The sequence below is a fragment of the Neolamprologus multifasciatus genome, chromosome 8, assembly GCF_963576455.1.
Source record: "Neolamprologus multifasciatus chromosome 8, fNeoMul1.2, whole genome shotgun sequence".
Lineage (NCBI taxonomy): Eukaryota > Metazoa > Chordata > Actinopteri > Cichliformes > Cichlidae > Neolamprologus > Neolamprologus multifasciatus.
This window is the reverse complement of record NC_140446.1, coordinates 19584295-19603049: the sequence shown is the minus strand read 5'-3', so window position 1 is coordinate 19603049 and position 18755 is coordinate 19584295. Positions and strand designations below refer to the sequence as shown.

The 18755-nt window shown below is 43.3% G+C and overlaps 1 protein-coding gene across 4 annotated transcripts in view; it reads right to left on the bottom strand.

Moving 5' to 3' along the window:
- Positions 1 to 5489: 5489 nt before the first annotated feature.
- The window catches only part of bahcc1b (BAH domain and coiled-coil containing 1b), a 62749-nt gene continuing 49483 nt past the window's right edge, over positions 5490 to 18755 (bottom strand). For all 4 annotated transcript variants that reach the window (XM_085170256.1, XM_085170255.1, XM_085170254.1 and 1 more), the window contains 14 exons: positions 17936 to 18014; positions 17607 to 17781; positions 17352 to 17519; positions 15967 to 16131; positions 15197 to 15441; positions 13377 to 13539; positions 13049 to 13166; positions 12514 to 12589; positions 12316 to 12424; positions 12110 to 12226; positions 11852 to 11980; positions 9878 to 11319; positions 7996 to 8232; positions 5490 to 7524 (listed from right to left, as the gene is read on the bottom strand). In XM_085170256.1, the coding sequence (XP_085026382.1) occupies positions 7315 to 7524; positions 7996 to 8232; positions 9878 to 11319; positions 11852 to 11980; positions 12110 to 12226; positions 12316 to 12424; positions 12514 to 12589; positions 13049 to 13166; positions 13377 to 13539; positions 15197 to 15441; positions 15967 to 16131; positions 17352 to 17519; positions 17607 to 17781; positions 17936 to 18014 (3433 nt within the window). In that variant the 3' untranslated portion in view covers positions 5490 to 7314. The remainder of the gene's footprint in view (positions 7525 to 7995; positions 8233 to 9877; positions 11320 to 11851; positions 11981 to 12109; positions 12227 to 12315; positions 12425 to 12513; positions 12590 to 13048; positions 13167 to 13376; positions 13540 to 15196; positions 15442 to 15966; positions 16132 to 17351; positions 17520 to 17606; positions 17782 to 17935; positions 18015 to 18755) is intronic.

The window sequence follows — 18755 nt, the reverse complement described above, 5'->3', positions numbered from 1 at the left end:
TGATTGCTTTGACAAACCACAGCTTTCACAAACAGCAAGACAAGCATGTGTAAAATATGCTTTTCTCACCAGTGGCAGCTTTGATACGTCAGCTCTTCATGCTGTCTCTCATTACCAGCTGCAGATTTTGGACTCTACCTTTTCTATCTTTTACACGATTCGCAGTTCAAAACAAATCTGATCTTTGGCGCAGCCCTTCAGTTCATCCTCTTTTAAACAATATGTGTTAACACGAATGTGTTTGCTTTTGTCACAGCCATGTCAGGTTAGGGCTGTGTGCAGGCAGGAGTGGTGGTAAGGAGGACCCAAAGTGCAGATGCTCGGAGGCAAAAGTGTATTTTAAAACTCAGATTTTATTGCTGGCAAAACATAACAAAAAGCCAACTAAACTTACATGCACAAGCAGACAGAACACAGCATAAACGAGGGTAGACCACAACACAGACACAGAAACACAGGGCTTAAATACGCAGAGGGAGCAATCAGGGAATGGGTAACAGGAGGGAAACACAGCTGGGGCAAATCAGGCCTAACGAGACAAAGGAAGCAAAACCAGACGCATATACATGAGACACGGACTTTCAAAGTAAAACAGGAAACATAACACAGACTGAACTAAAGACAGAGACTCACATGCAGGCACTGCAACAGAGGGAACAGAGACATGGGACCAGGGCAGACAGACACTGACCGGACACGGGGATGTAGCAACTAAGGATACACAGAGACGCGAACTTGACAAAGGGATACAGCTGCCAGGGGAGACAGAGCAACTAGAGAAGACAGAAACATAAACCATAAGACAGAACTCAAAGAAACCAAAGACTAGAAATGATAACTATTATAATAAACTCAAAAACCCCGGGTCAACGACACAGGCATCCTAACAAGCCAGGCATTTTACATCCTGGGCCACATACAGCCCACTTTGATTAGAAGTGGGCTGGACCAGTGAAACTCCCCTTTCTGTAATTGTAAAGAAGTTTAGCCACACATTTAACCCTTGAGGTGTTTTAATATGAAAGAATTGATATTTAAACAATACATGTCAGTTTTTCTACAAAGAAAAGAAAAGCTGCTGTAGTAAACAAAATACGTCTGTCAGCATGACTGTTCTGGCTTTAGTTTTAAGAAATAAATTAGTAAAAATAACAGAAGAAGTTCTGTTAGATCATTATTAACTCAGACTGTTCTGTGATAAATGTGTATTTTATTTAATAATTGAAAGATAATATCCTTTATTTCTTTTATTTTCTTTGTTATTAAGTCAACCCATAGTAAAAATCATTCAAATCGGACCTCTCTGTCATTTCATTGTTTAGTTCTCATTTACTTTGGTGCATGAAGGATATGAATTCCCATGGAGGAGATCTTAATTAGTAGAAAAGTTGTAAACCTTGTGAAAATATAGGTAAATGTCCAAAATGTACGTCTTCCTTCACATTTTCCAAAGCTGTTGAATCATCCAGATTCGAGTGTTTGGTGGGCCAAGTCTGGCCACCGGGCCTTTTGTTTGACATCCCTGCTTTAAGCTAACTTTCTCATAAGTTTCTAAATTGGAAAACCTCCTGATTTTGAAGGGCAGAAGAAAGGAACAGCAGGTGAGTGGGGCTCTGAGCTCTCAGGCAGAGCTCTGTGCTCGAGATTACCATATTGAGGAGATACACTCTCAGTATAACAGTATATTTAGAGCAGTAGGAACCTTCCACTTTTGGCTCACAGGAATTTATTGTAGTTGTACTGACATCTTTATTTAACATTTTGACCATGTTTAATAGCAGGGCCAACTGTTATAACAGTACATATCCATCTATCTTCTTATCCAGTTCACGGTTACAGAGAGGCTGGAGCCAAAATTTCACAAGGTTAAAGGAAGAGTACAGCATGGACAGGTTACCAATCTTGTCATGGTTCTTCTCTATCCTCTTCTGAACTGCTTCTTTTTGGTTCTCCTACGCTGGATTGTAAAGCTACTCAGTGTACTAATTCCGTAATATTGGTCTCTTAGTTTAACACCGTGTTGCTTGCTAACTCGTACGTTCCTGACCTGTTTGGGGATTCTGCTTTTGGTTAAACTTTACTGACCCCCCCTCTCCCTAACAAAGAAACACGAGCCTGTTGAAGAAAAGGGAATCATTCCCAGCAAGTATCTGCAGAAAATATTTGCAGTTCTACCCATGAAAGTAACCGCAACCGTCCGGTGCCTGCAACCTGAGAGAACAATGAACACTTACCTGTCATACCGCATTTAACTCGACTTGAACCTGCAAAAAGAAAGAAAACCTTTGTTTGAACAACAATTTTAGCAGCATTCAAAAGACCTACAAATTCCTACCTTTTTGCATTCAAAAGACCTTTTCCAGCTGTTTTTGGACTGAAGGAAGCTAAAGAAACAAGCCACGTTAGGTCTACTTTAATGATCTAATGATGATAGAATAATCTAATGGCCAAGTGTAGATGTCTTAAAAGTCTTAAAAGTATAAAAACAGTGTATTTTGTGTACAGAATACACTGTTTATTATGATCCCCGAACAGTAATGCAGAATGGCAGCTATAAAATGAATGCCCAGTTCTCTGAGGAACTGACATCAAATACTGATATTTACTGCCTTAAACCTGTCAAATATTTTTACTCATATGTTAAGCTGAAAACATGGCCGTATCATCTACACTTGGCCAGTTATCTGTGGGAATTCAGAAGAGAGTACAAGCCTAATGTTTTCCTTTAAATATTCCATGTAATGGTCCAGAGTCAAGTCATAAAACTGGGGGAAATGGAACAGTGGACGCTTGTTGGTGTTGTAATGTAGGAAGACATGGACATGACTTCCACACTGCCAAGAATCCATGATTTATGTAAGCCTTCCATCTGTTGCCACAGAATACGTTGCACAACTACAAATGAGTCAGGCTGGCTATAGGGACATCTACAGTATCACACACACACACACACACACACACAGACACACACAGACACACACAGACACACACAGACACACACACACACACACACACACACACACACACACACAGATAGTTAGATGGATCATTGTGACGAGCTCTCTGTGGCTCAGATGAACGATGGATGAGGTGATGCAGAGAAGCCGCTGATCTCCTCACTCCCACACTGAGTGACCTGAATATACCCAAGCTCGCACACGCATATAAAACTTCACGCACACATACACGTACCAACTATCTGCACACACATGCAGCATCCCGCTGCAGCTGACAGCCATTCATTCACTCCGGTGACATGCTCGGGCTATATCTAAATGGAGGGCTTTCTCTGGATTGGACCCACCCATCCCCCACCTCCTGGCATCACACACACATGCATACACACATATGCATCTTAGGTACACACTTTTTCCTGTATCAGTCTGCCAAATTTCGCTGTTTCTCACCTCAGTGGTTGCTGAGGTGAGCATGCTTCAGATGTTGTGCCTTTGCACAAACCCACACCTGAAAACAGAGATATGCAACAAAAACTGCCACACCTTTCTATGACACCTTGACCCATCGCGCGCACACACACACACACACATCAGCTTTCAGCATGTTTGCTCTAACAATGTGAAAGCCCTCTCTCATTAACCTAAAGGGCACCCGAGCCTCCCATTGTGGCCCTATCTCCTGCAGCATTCTGGGTAAAGTAGTTTAACAATGTCAACCAGATAAGCCCAGTGCAAACCTGCTGATAAGGAGTCAAAGACTGCACTTAACGTGTGTGTGTTTTGAAGGCGTCGGTTGATTGAGTGGCCGATGAGGAGGATGTAAAAGACCAACAGTAAGCAGAAAGGGAGCATGTGTGTGTGCGGTGGGAGTACTGTTTCATATCTTTGTAATAACAAGTCAAACTGCCGAAACAGCTAAATGCAAAAGACAAAAGAAACGCAAATATGCACACATACCACTGGCCCCTATTTGAATGTGTGTATGTATGGCCAAGGACCATGAGTAAAGTTGTTATGTATTGACAAGCAAAACAGACGCTGGCCCGAGTTTTAAAATGGAAAAAACTGTGAAGGAGGGGCTGCCATTTAAAAAAACCAAAAAAACAAACCACAGCTCAGAGTAGAAAAAGTTTATGACTGATGTTCAAGGCAATGCAAGGGGCCACAAGGCAACCGGATTGTAATTTGAGGTCAAAGGTAAAGTAGAAGTTTGCCGTGAGCGGCATAACAAAAGGCTCAATGCGATACAAAAGGTGTGAATATGTTGCAGGAAGTCTCGAATAAAGCACCAGCAAATTTGCAAACTTTGGCCCAGGCAGTCCACAGCCTGCAGGGGGGATATAATCTCAACTGTTCTTGGGTAATACACACACACACTAGCAGAAAACCCATGCAGTGCAGGAATGCACTGACATAATTTATTTATAGTGGTTTATAGACTCTCACATGAGCTGTGTGCTAGCACAAAAATGCGCAGAGTGCAGATTTGAAATCTTTGCCAGCTGAAATCTGATATCCTCCCTTTGTTCTCTTAATGATCCTGTTCTGTTTTTTTATTATTCTGAATACCTGACCCACCTGTAGAGCCTGCAGAGACTTTATCCCGTCGTCTCTCATGAAACACCCTAAGATACAGTTGCTCTTTCTCTCCCCATTCTTCCTCCTCTATCGGCTACAGCTACAGTTTCAAATTGCTTCCTCCTCTCGTGTTCCCCCACCTACTTGCCTCCTCATTCTTGCTTTCTTCTGCAGTCCATTTTCTTACAGCAGACAAATGATCGGCATTGATGATCACTGGGAGGTATTCAACAAGCTCACAGCCAACAGTAAGGTGGAGGGAGGGCGTGGAGTGGGAAAAGAAACAACTGACATGCTTTTATTTTGTAAGAATTCTTCTTTTTTTTTTAATGAAACACAAAAAAGGCAATAAAATTAAGATAAATATTTTTTTTTCTTTTTGTACATGAGGAAATATTTAAGTTATATTTCCATAGCATGACTGAAATCACATAATATATTTTAGTAGGCAATCTCAACCATACAAAACAGGTTCCAGTGGGTCTATAAAAAGAAAGAACAAAAACAAAAATTGCTTCTGTCAAAATGTGATGTTTAGAACTGAATCCAGTGTTTCTTAAAGAAAAGCTTTAAATCTCTCTTTTTTCATTTTTTTTAAATTAAAGACCCATAAAAGTAATATTTCCAAACTGAGTTTCACATTAGTTTCCATTTAAAGCTTTTGCTTTGCAGTGTAACAGGAACAATGTTGTTAAAAGTCAGTTAAAAAAAGGGGGGGCGGGGGGGGGGGGGTTGCATTCATGTTCTTCCCCCCTTTACATCCGACACACAGACAGCCAGCACAGGCTTGCATAAACAAGAACAGAATGGTAAATGACAAAAACAAACAAACATTAAAAAAAACAAAAGACAACACACACCCACACACACACACATATAGACATTTTTTGGCAAAGCAGGAATAAAAGTGACAAGAAGCATAAGTCATGATTTGATCCTTGTTTTTTTTGTTTGTTCTTTTGTCCCTCGGCATTGTCCGATTGATTGGCTCTGATTGTCCTTCACAGTCACGTGACGCCATTTCTGGTTGCCATTGAGACCTCAAGTGCATCAGCCGGGCGGTGTGCAGACAATGTTGCTGCAACAGGGGCCGTCATAGCAACGCCGGATGTACGCGAGCGGACAACAAGAGGGAACTCTGTCGAATACCTCGGTGATTGCAGAGGTCCCAGATTCAGATTTGATTGAGCGTCTTTCATAAAATTGTTTCTTTCTTCCTTTTTTCCTCCTTCTTCTAATGTGGTGAAGCGTAAACTCACAGGTGCTTTGGTATGTTTCTTTTTGCTGCCGGATAAATATCTACATTTTATAATACAGGCTAGAATAGATACAGAAGATTCTTTCAGGATCGCAGAACAGCAGAAAGTCAGCTTGCTTTTTCCAGTATTTGTAAAAAACAAAAATTAAATAAAAATGAAAAAACAAAACAAGGAAATGCACATTCTTAACCTAACGGAGTAAAATATAAAGAGAAAAAAGAAAGAAAGAACTGGACACAAGTAAAAAGAGCTTTTTTGTCTGATTACATTATAAAAAACATTTCCCAAATACCCTTTCTACATATTTACCCTTTGCCTAAAGCAGAGGCTACAACCACAAAGTCATCACATCAGTCATACAGTCTGATGTCCAATCCAAACATCTGATACTGTTCAGTGCATTGAGAGCGAAGAAACCTCTGCTAGAGGCTGACATCCCTCCCCACCCCCCGCCCACCCCAGACTCACCCACACACCCTAAAAAAATCTAAATAAAATAATCTTCTCTGCAAAAAGAAAAACAAGAAATAAGAACAAATATATACTATTTACATCATGTAATCCTTCCCATAATGCTGTACAAAGCGCAGGCGCGCTCCCACGCACACATATGAACGCACACCCAACATGCACGCACAGTTCAAATAAACAATCCAACTACCTGTACATGTGTCTCCGCACCCGAGCAGGGGCATGCGAGAGAGAGAGGTATTGATGTGTATGGCTTGAAAAGAGCAAAAAATTTAATGTTGTGTTTCAGTTGCAAAGACTGAAAACTGCACGTTTAATAGTACTGGGCTGATTAATATTCAGAGGCATGCCCACCGGTGTGCCATGACGTCGACATCTTTGCTGTATGAGCACACCTGTCCATGACCACACACACACACACACGCACACGCACACACATATAGTATAAACACACGCTAAAGCACTATTTACTTAGAGCTAATTATATGTCAAACAGGGTCATCGCAGCCACTCTGCAAACACAAATACGCACATTTAAACACACAGTCCAAACTACAGTGTTTATTGGTCCTGTTGGATATCTTTCAATCTCCACATTGTAGTTACACTACCAGTATAAGACCATTAAAACCATCCAAACCAGTGTGGTTTACAGCATGTCTCTCCTTAGCAGACACTCTCTGCTGCTCTCTTTGTTTCAGGAAGCAAAGTCTCCGTTATGCCTCCAGAAATACTACACTCCAAAGTGCTCATGTCCTTGGTTTCTCTACTTGTTTTGCAGCGATCTCGCCACAATTACAAGATGCTCTGATAAAGTGGTTAAATTTGACGTCGATCAGATTTTTCCTCGGAACAAACCAGTCTCCTCTTAAGTGCCAGTGTTGCCAGGCTTTATCTGGCGGGCTAGCGCCTTTTCTCGTGTAAATCAGTAACCAAAGCCCTCCGTTCTTTGTCCTGATTTGCCTTTGTCCCCCTGTTGTCTTCTGAAGAACAATCCTAGAAACTCCGGAGACGAGGTCAGTTTTCTGATTTCTTCCTAGCTGGTGGTGCTAGGACACAATAGCCATGCCATCTGCACTGACCAGCTGGCCTGTAGTTGGTTCATAAGTTCCGGCCAGATAGAAGAGGTTATTAGCCGTGGTACCCGGCTTGTGTTCGCGCATCAGGTGATCATACTCGGCCTTACTGACCACCTGACACCGATGGGAAATTGTCTGCACATCGTTCTCATCCTCGTGGCTCGACTGATACAAGGCATTCTGGAAGAGAGACAATTGGAAGAATAGAATAAATGTCATATTTAAACAGATTTTCATGCTTTTTGTATACTCCGTAGTGTTTTCACTCCTACAAATACCTTTTTGATTGTGGGGTTTTCAATGAGAAAATTTGAGGTTTTAGAAGTGTTCATGGTAGTTTTGTCTTTGCTCATACAATATATGCTCCTGCTCAGTCTTAACATCTTGCTTTTTCTTCTTTATTCCAAATAAACCATTTCATTTCCAGAAATATAAAATGCACGACTATGTAAAGCTGAGATTAATCTTGAGTCACTGTACGCTTGGTTTTTATAGCACTGCAAATATTAATAGCTTTATGATCTAAGTGGAAGTTCAATCATCTGGGGGTATGGAATAAAAATAAGTAATATATGTTCATGAAAACTTCACAGTCTTGTTAATTTGGCCATTTCCCTTCCAGAAATTCTGCATGCACTTCCCAGTTTTTACCTTGCCATCGCGGTGTCGCTTCCCCAGGCGAGTCTCCTCTGGGTGGTAGAACCACTTGACCCTGACCACCATACTGGAGCTCCATGACTCCCAGAGGCTCTCCACTCTGCCCACATAGGGCAGCTGGGGCCGGCCGGGTGACAAGAACACAGCGCAGTCCCCGACACGCACTGTTTCTTTGCCCCGCACAATGGCCTTGTAGAAAAGCTTGCGGGCTTTACCCTTCAGACCTCTCCTCTGTGAAGGAAAGAGAAAACAGCACTCAGTTGATTTAGACAGTTTCTACAGTTTGTTTCATCACCAGAGCAGACTAGGGCAAGGTTCAGTATGATTTACCAATCCAACAAAATCTGTCCAACACAAAAGAAAAAAAAGAGAAAAAAAACAGCCCAGTCAGCTTTCTTTTTTTTTTAGTATAATCTTAAGGTATGAATATTTCTTCAATTATCTATATTTGGCAATGTGGCTTTGTTTTGGGACCATCCGAAGCTGGATGTGGGTAAAGTGGCAGTAAGAAAAAGAAGAATGAATGACATCAGTGACAACATTGATAAAGTCAAATACAACACGAAAGGAAAAGCTAGGATACAGATGGGTTGCAAGGTGGCTTGCAGATGCACACTAGCTGCAAACAGACAAAAGCAAATGAAATGCACCATTCAAACCATTCTATGCTCGGTCAACGCCACATTTTTAAGGTTTTTGTAAGCTTTTGTGGGGTTTTTTGGGTTTTTTTTTTACATTTTCTATTTACTAGTGTGTTTTTTTCTCAGGGCCACCATAATGTATTCATCTAGCATGGGAACACACATACTTTTAGTGGATGATTTCTAGCACCTAACATTTACAATAACACCAGTAATCCTCTCTGATAAAGCAATAATACTGAATCTTATGCACAAGTTGAGTAATGTACCTATATTTGTGCTGCACCTTTTGATTTACTGACCGAAGGGTCAGTTTCTTTTCGAGCTGCACGTCTCAGACGACAGATGTAGAGGTGTTTACTAAGCAAACAGCGTGATAGGATGAAAGAAGAGAATGGCAGCGGTTGTTCAAAAGGTTTCGTTCTGTTATCTCGGGACTGCAACTTAATAAACTGGATAACAATTTCACAGATTAAGCACACCAACTAAGCTAGATTGCTAATGTGTACAAAGTCTGAAGCAGAATACGCAATCTGAGATAGACCATATTTGATCATCGCATTTACCGTGTGTAATCAAGGTATGACACGGCAGAAACTGGAGCAACAATCAGTAACCTACTTAGATCGGAGGACTTAAGTAGGATACTGATACTCGACAAGTCTGGCAAGACCCCTTTAGTCAATATATGGTTGACTGATGAGGTTTATTTTGGTGGTGTGACTCTGGCCTTTCATTTGCTTATATGGAAGGTCGAAATGCTGGAAAAGCAGCAGAACTGAGCAAGCATCAGTGACAACAGACAAAGCAGAAGTCAGAAACACCAAGAACATCGTGAAATAGAGGAGCTCGGGTAGAGGTGGGTTGCCAAGCTACTTGCAGAACAAATGTATGAGCCTTATGCAGGTTAAATAGCACCGTATACGATTTGCCAACAGGACTCACAGACACATATGGACTGAGCCAGCAAGTTTAGATCAGCTGATTTTGTAAAAACAATGAAAGCAAAATAATATATTTGCATTATGAAACAAATGACTTAGTTATGAGAATGTAATTAGAAATCAAAGCTGCTCTGAAATTCTCCCAATGACAAAAAAGCTGAAACAGTGCCAAAAAACAGTCTAGGAACACAATAGACTAATCAATAAACACTGATTACTCACAAATAGCCATCTCTTAAGCCTTGTTAAACACTGATAAAAAGTAGTCAAATACTACACAAATCTTCTTACCTGTGTGGGGTTGCCGGACCATTTCCAGAGCTGGCGTCCAGGCAGTAGAGGAGCCATGTTGGGCAGGGGCTCGGGTGAAGACATCCTCTGCTTCTTAGCTGTTGCCGGGTCCTTAGAGGCAGGTTTCAGCTGCTGGCAGCCAGCACTGCTTTGACTGTGATGGTGGGTATTGGGACCATCCTTCCTCTTTAACTGGTTCTTAGCTGTGCTGCTGCTGTTACTCATCATACTTCCTTTTGATACGTAGTCCTTTCTGTCTTCTACTCTGTCGGCTCTCATCTTTGAGCTCATGGCCATGTTGGCTTTTGTCACATAGCCATGAGCTGGAGATGAAGAAGATGGAGAGGAGTTGGAGGTGGCAAGATCAGGGCTCAGGAGATCAGAGTTCATGCTCGGTCTGTGCTTTTGTTTGTCCTGTTGGAGCAGTGCACGGCGCAGCAGCACGGAGGAGGACTCTTCATCAGAGGAGTAGGAGGAGTCATTGTCGGAGGAACAGAGGGATGAAGAGGAGATGGAGCCGGAAGAGGAAGAGGAGGAGGAAGATGATGAGAAACAGATGGCGTGACGAGACAGAAAACGACCACCCCGATGGGACGAGACAGTTCTTCTTCGTGTGTCAGGGTCTTGACCGTCATCCTCATCATCCTCATCCAGCTCCGAGTAAGAGCTTGGACAGTCACTCGGGTAGTCCAAACTGTAATCTCCGCCTTGAACTCCAAGACCAGCCGAGAGAAGATCCTTTCTCAGATGTGGAACGCCTTTTACAGGAGCCTTAGAGCGGGCCCCGCCACTGTCTCTTTCCCCTCCTCCCTTCTTGCCATCTTTCACCAGCAGGGAGGGTTGGATGTATCGCAGCGGTGCCCCTGTGGAGGCGTGGCTCTTCCCTATTCTCACTGCAGCCCCCCCTAGCCGAAGCAAGGCTTTGCCATTCTTTGTTTTAGGAGAGGTCACTCCTTCGTGGTCTAACTTCACAAGAAAGTGTTTCCTGTCACGTTCACTCGCTGGCTTCCGGCTCCCAGCTGTCATACCCATGGTGACAGACGAGGAGCAAGAAGAAGACGAGGAGTCCCGGAGCCCCATGGAGGCTACTGCGTTAACTGGTCTCCCAGATCCAGAGTTTCCACCACTTCCAAAGGTAGAGTACCCATTAGCAATGCTACTGAATGAGTCAACTTCAAAAGGAGAGCCAAAGATGCCTTTGATAGGGGTTGGTGGAGCCAAAGAGTGGGAGGAAGGCCCATGAAATAACCCCAAGTCTCGCTCTCTGATCTTTTTCTGGGTCTTACGGGACGTCCCATTGAAAAGGAAGAAATCCACTGGCGGTCTCTTCCTGGGAACGCACCAGTTCAGCATGGAAGAGCTGCCTTTTGTTATGGTGTCAGTCACTGATGTCGGTGTGCTGGTAGTCTTAGGCACCGAATGTATTTTCTTCGGTCTACCAACTGTAAAAGGAGCCAGCACCAGAGGGAAGTTAATATCAGTAGAAAATGTCAGGTCTAACAAACAAACTATGATTAATTGTGGAAGTAAGGGCTTTAGTGAAACGTAATATCTTTATCTCCTTCATCTTCACCTGCCTAAGTTTCAACATATCCATTACTCAAACTACAACAAACCTGGTAAACCTGTCTCTCCTCCCAGTTTTATTGTCATTCTTACTTTGAGATCAGTTCCTTGTTTGTTGCTTAACTTTACAAAGGACACCGACGACATTTGATGAAATCATGATTCATGTAGATAGTCTACACCTAGACAAAATGACAGGTGGCTAACTAGGAATGTAAATTTATGAGGCTTTGGGTATTGAACCTGCACTCTGAGCTTCTGATTATTAGCTGATAGTTGGAACAGTAAGAGGCTTTGCTTCGCATGTATGCATGTGGACCTGCACTTCTCAGGCAGTATATATGTTAAAAACCTAAGAGATATTCAGTCCCTACAGATTAATCTAAGCCGTCGTTCCTTCTCTCCTACCTGGTCTTTTTTCCTGAGGCCTTCCTTCTGACTCATTGGGTGGTTTTTCTGTGTCTTTCTTCTCCTGGGTGGAGCTTCGTCGACCTCGTCGTCCAGGAGAGATCAGAAGCGCTGGAGAGGGTTCAGCACCTGACAGAAAAGGGTTGATAAGTGATTTATATCATATATATATATATATATATATATATATATATATATGTAATATACTTCTGCACTGCTTCTATTTTCAATAACTCCTACAGTCAAAGCCATACTTACAGCGAATTTGGTATCCGGGCGGCAGAAGCCTGATGTTCACAAGGGAGATCCTTCCTCTGTCACCATCATCAAACTCCACCATCACACTGCCGTCCTTCTCCTCCTCACCTGGACCTCCTAATTGCCCAACACAGTAGGGAGAACATGGGTTGCTGGGAAGATTTGTTATTGCGTGCAGAGTGAGGCGATTGGCATGTGTAACTCACCTCGGTGGACGTAGCCAGGGTAGAGGCAACGGGAGCGCTCACTCCAGTAGGCACACACTCGCGTCCCTGCAGTCAGGATGGCCTCGGTCTGTGGCCTCACATCCAGCACCTGGAAAAGAGAGAAAAAATTGCAAAACTTTTCAGATGAAGGTCATCACAAACCTGCAAACGTTATACAGGCTAAGGGGTCTCACTTACTGCTTCCTGTAGCAGTTGCTCCAGAGAGTATATCCTGGGGCGATTTCCTCGTTCCCCTTCAATTACAACACTAAATCTAAAAAAAAAAAAATTAAAACATTGAAAAAAAAAACTGTAATTTTAATTTATGAGTTCCAATTTTTAGCAGTTTTTATTGTTACATTTCAAAGCAGTCTTCTGGGAACCAAGAAAAGGGGTTTTGTCCTAAGGCTTTGTAATTATCTCAGCAACTTGTTTGTCAGGATTCTCACAGCTGCCAGGCATTTAAATATGCTCGGTTTTCGAGTGTTTTGAAAATCACACAACAGTCTTGCTGCTAAATGCCTTCTTGGTGATAAATTCCGCAGTTTTCGCCTCTCGAAAAACACTCCAGATCTCATGATTAATAAACAATTTATCAATCCCTCAAATAAAGACACCTGTATTTGAGGGATTGATATGTCACATTGTTGCATTGACAAGCACATTTGTGATAATAAAAAAAACAAAAAGTGGAAATGCCTTATGCACTACTAACAGGTAAATGGGGTCTTACATGTCAGGCAGGTCCAAAGTTTGGACACAGGCGGCATACAGCAGCTCGTCCTCCTTGGAGATGAGGATCTTCAGTCCATCTACCAACATCTCTTTACTTAACACACAGTTTGGCAGAGCTACGGAGGGAGTAGAAAGAGTAGAAAGATGGATTGATGCAGAAGAAAAAAGCTGAGATACACAAAATTTGAGCATGCACTGAGCGAACTCGTCAGTTTCGGTGCAACGTGAGGAGATGGACACAGGAGCAGACACGGAGCATTTGTGTGTGGTAAAGCAAGCCTGTGATTCTGTGTAATACTAAGTTATATGTCAGCGTTTATACTTACCAGGTATTCTGGAAGGCATGTTGGGAGGAAGATGGACCAGCAGCTTTTTGGCCTCCTCCTCTTCATCCTCCTCTCCCTCAGAGAAGCTGCTCTCTTCATCCAAGCGAAAGCCGTCATCAGCTGCGAAGCTTTGCAGAAGTCTGCTTACGGCATAACCCTTTTCCTAAAAGAGAAACCGGACATTACATCAGTGGTCAGAAAGCAGGATGTGGTAGTATTTTGTCACATACAAACTAATTATCAGTACACAGGACCTGCAGACAACTAAAAGAGTCGTTTCAGTCTGATGTAACTGATGTGGTTAATGCATCATTGGAAAGTAACCCCAGGCGTCAATGTCTTTTGTAATGTGATACTTCATTAAAGCCTCAAGGATGTTGTTTGTTTTGTTTTGTTTTTCTTGGTTTATTTTTTATTTTTAATTTTTAGTTTTTACACTTGCCATTGTTTGTTGCCTGAAGGTGCACAGGCACATCCACCTTATTGCTGGAGGACTCTTGACCTGAGGTGGACGTTCTCACCATCGCGTACGAACATAAACTCACACCAGATACTACCCATCTCCAGACCGGTTTCAGCTAGTTCATCCAAAGATGACAGATGACTGACGAAGTAAGTAAGCTCACCCAACAGGTTTCTGCTTGTATTTAGGCTTTCCGAAGAAGAAGCGTTCATAATATTTGACGTGTGTGTGTTAGGTTTTCCACATCAAGAGATCATATATTTTATAAATAGAAGTTTCGTCACCAGAGGGCATGGGTGACTATTTCCTTTTAACGCCGGTGATATGTGTGTGTTTGTGTGCCAGCACGCATGGGTGTGTGAAGCATTAAGGCCAATGATTATCTTTATATTCCTCTGTTTGGTTTGGAGTTATGTGTTTTTGGACATTCCCTTGCAATGACTCAAAGACTAAAGCAACCTGAGGGCATCTCACATTAAAGCGAAATGCGAGTGTCTCGCCAACCGCTGCTCGCACAGATAAAATGAGGCCAGCGGTCTGTTAGCACAGCCGGCGCGCCTGCAAACATGCACCTATAACGACAGCAAACGATGCATTTGCCACAGTGACTGATTTATAGCTGATGTTAAGCATCTGCCCGTATGGGAGCAGGAGTTATTGGTAGGCGCTGTCAGTGTTAATCTATGGGATTTTCAAGACTTCCTGGCAGGGTGTGGCTCATACCTAAACAAGCAAGGAGTGAACTTGCGGCGAGGGCTTTTCCTAATTCTTCTTCTCTCTTTCTCAGCTTTACTTTGCATGCAGTAGCCAAAGGGAGTAAACCTCCGAGTCACCTGCCCTCTTTTACTCACGGTAACCAGTTCCCATTCTGCTTTGTTACTCAAAAATCATGTTTTATTTCTGCCTTGTTTAGCACTCTGTAACAGCTCAATGCTCACTATAAAACCTTTCCACCAAGCTTCTAAATGTGGCTATTGTATCTCACCTTTCCGTTCTCGAATCCTACTACTTTGTGTAGTGATCAGGGGAAACAAATAGTTGTAGAGCACATAAACTCTCTCTCCCTTAAATAAATAAACTTTGGGAGAGCATTTATTTGCACTGTCCTCGGAGCATCATATTAATTACAAATATTTCTTTCAAAGTACAGTTCCTATTCCATGCAAGGGAGCAAATAACAAACGTTATCAGCATCGGTCATGCAAAGTAAGTTGTAAAAAAAAATTCAGAAGTGCTGCTTTTTATCAGTGCCCTCTCTTTCCTCTGATCATTGCCACAGAGATGCACAGGTGTGGCAGTTGAGTGCGGGGATCCGAGGTTTGAATGTCAGTTTACACGTCGCTATCCAATGTCCCACCTTTCCACGAAAGCTCTGTCCTGCAGAGGTCTTCCTCTCATCTTCCTTGCTGATCCTCTTCGCCTCAGTCAGAGCTCTGTGGTTTTCATGGCTGTCGCCAAAACTGCAGCCCACTGGCAACACGCCCCAGCTGAGGGGAGATGCTCTGTTGGTCGGCAGGTGATCTGAACGACTCCTCTCTGTGTTGGCGAGGCCTGGCCTGAGGGGTGCTCTCCTTTGGTCTGTGGTGGGTAAGATCCCCATGCCTGAGGATGGAGACGAAAGCATCACGTAAATTAAAGATAGCGTGTTAAAACTGATATCAAGTTGATATGATCGGGTTGTGGTTCTTTGTGAAAAAAGATACATTTTAGAAACATGCGCGTGAAGGGAAAAGAGGAGGAGACGACATGCAAAATAGATTATAACTCTTCAGCTTCGCCAGACGTCTGAAGAGAAAATAATGTTTTCCTCTGAATTTTGGAGCAACATCACAATTTGCATGACCGTTAATAGCCAAAAACTACTCAAGTGAACGTTTCCATTCAAACCTGTTGAAGGAAGGTTTCTGTCAGTTATTCCTGTTACTGACACATGTTAGTTAATCCTTGTGCATGCCTTTTCATTAACGCAACAGTGTGCAGTTCAAACAGATAACATGATATGTCTCTATTCATGGAATTTTTCTTATGGAAAAGTGTCCATTCAGAAAATAAATACAACCAGTCCAGACAAGCGGAAGAAAGGAAATCTGTCTCCTGGAAATCTAAAGATATGTATAAACATCTCACCAAGAGGTCCTGGTCTCCTACTCCTGGCTTTCTGGTTTGTTTGCAGCTTGGAGGACTGTGATGAAAAAGATATGCCCCCAGCAGGGTTTGCAGGAGCTTCTTTAGAGGATGAGCTAATCTTGATGTCACCGGCTCCGTCTTCGCTGTCATAGCTGGCATCTTCCTCTGTGAAATTGTGAAATCACGACATCAGTATGAGAGTCAGAGCCATTTATATGTAAACTCTGTTAACAGCCAAGGACTCACTCGATGAGATGCATCGACAGCGAGCTTTCGAGATTCCTTAACATTTTGGGACAATCTGCAAGGCCTGCTGCTAAATGTGCGCATGTTCAAATGCCAAGCAAGTCAAATTTCTATGAGGGTCTATAAAAGTTGGGCATATTGTCACAAATTAACTCTCAATGAGCAAACCTTCTTTAATGGCTAAACAATAATGCCCTGCTTGCTACTTAACTGCAGTGACAGGGAGCAAATGTTGACATGCACACACACACACACACACACACACACATACACAGATTGTTAATGGCAGCTGTGTCTCGCTGGCTGCAGGGGTCGCGTCGGGTGTTGACACATCTGACACACTTGTCACTTACATGGCATTCTCTTCAACGCTTTCCCTGACACACATACAAACACTGGCAAACACACACACATGCACAGATAGACACACACACGGACACACACACACTTAACTGAACCACAAATTCTTCATGCCAATAAGGCCACGGGGTCAGTGAAATTCTAGTGTTTTCCTCCATGTTATGTTGGTTTCATGGCGCACCCATCTCTCTGGCGAGCCGTTAAAAGTCAGGACGGGTGTCATTGTGTATCCTCAAGTCGAGGCACTTCAGTGTGGCCATTTTCACAAGGTTGGAGAGGTTAAGGAGAGATGGGAGGAGCTGGGTGTGACATTCTGAACGGGGAGGCCAGTGCAGGCTCACATTACCATATGCCGATGAGGGCGGAGGGCCGTGTCGCATGCCCGTGGCAAGTCGTTAACTGTTTTAACAGTGTGACAGACGAGCTGGGAAGTGAGAGGACACCCCTGATGACGGCAGACATCTCACTCTCAGATGCTCCACGCGCACACACACACACACACAATCTCACAGCAAAATCTCACAAGATCTGGTTGGTGTCTTTTGACCCACACACCAAATAAGCACCGCTTGACTCGCATGTGAAACTGTCAGTGAGCTTTTCCAAACTTCTGAAACTTTGTAGTTTTGTCATAAAGCTCTTATCAGCAAAATGTGTGTATTCCATTGACCAAAAAAGGCTGCAAAATCTTACTGCCAAAGCATCAACTGCGTGATCCTTTTTTGGTTAATTGGCAAGGCGACACAACCAGACTGCATATTAAGAAAAAAAAACCTCACCATGCTCTGAGCTCTCGCTGTCACTCTTCTCATCATCTATTTCATGCTTCTCAGTAACTCGGCTGTCCTTGTGGTGAGGTCTGTTAGGGTTGATGTCCAAGGGAACTTTGGGCTTTCGACCTCTCTTCCTCTTCCCGGTTTGAGCGGCGCTGTGGGATTGCTGCAGGTCTGAGAGATAAGCAGAAAAGGGGTGAGCTGAGTTTCGAGGTGCTGCCTAGTGAACAAGTGTTTTTATGCACCCTCTCTCTCCCCCACCTTTTCCGCCTTGTCTGCAGTGACTCTTGGATGTGTCTTTCTCGCTGCTGTGCAGCATGTCTGCTGACTGTGAACCACGCTGGGCTGCAGCCTTCTGCTTCAGCTGGGTCACCCGCCTGGCCAGCCTGGAGCTCAGGGCGCTGGGTCGACCTCTGTGCTTACAACGAGCTTTCATCTGCAGTCAGGGAACAACTAATTATTGACTCATTCCTTTCTACTAATTGAAATATCTAGAAAAAAAAAAAAAAAAAACAGGAGCAGGAGGAAATAGTTCTCAGCGTGTGTGTTTGTGTGTGCGGATGAACCATGAGAAACAGCGAGCGGCTGACCTGTGCAGTGCTGAGGCTTTTGAAGTTGTGATTGGACATTGAATCCCTGGCTTTTTCCTCCAGTACATTCAGTCCAGCCCTGAAAAAAAACATAAAAACACAGCAGGGACGCAGCTGAATGAGAATTTATCCTATGTGAAAACAAAGAATCAGCTTAATCACACGTCTTTATTCTCTGCATCTCCGCATTTCCCTTTTCTTTTTTTTTTGCTCTTTTCTTCTTAGCGTCCCTTCTATCTGTGTTGAAGCTCACTCATTGTCTCGCCCTCTTCCCACTCATCTTGTCTGTCTCGTAACTTTGATGAGGTAAGAGACAGCCTCGGCGCGGTCTGACGGCAAACACGGGAATATTCGGATCGCGAGACTAAAAAAGGGTAAGAAATTATCTGTCGTGAAGAGAGCCGAGAAGAGGGAGAGATAGAGAGAGACAGTGGGTGGAGGAGAATGGTTGAGGGGGGAGGGAAAGAGACAGAGAGAGAGAAATGAAGCAGTCTCGGGGGAGTCTGTCCGTTGACCGGAGCTTCAGGGCTCAATCGATAAACACTAACCTCTATTGAACACTACTCCTCCCTTCCTCCCTCTCTCTCCCTCTTTCTGTCCTTCCTTCATTGCCCGCATGCTCTCTCGCACCACAGGCAGTCGACACACACACACATTAACATTCATATACACACACATAGGCACACAACAGTTAGCAGCTGGTGTCTGAGGCAGGTGAATCCTATATTCCCAGAGAGGGAAGGTTTGGCTCTCAGCATCTCTGCTCCCAGGAGAGCAGAGCAGAGGAGAGGAAGATTCTAACTATCCAGATCACCTTTGC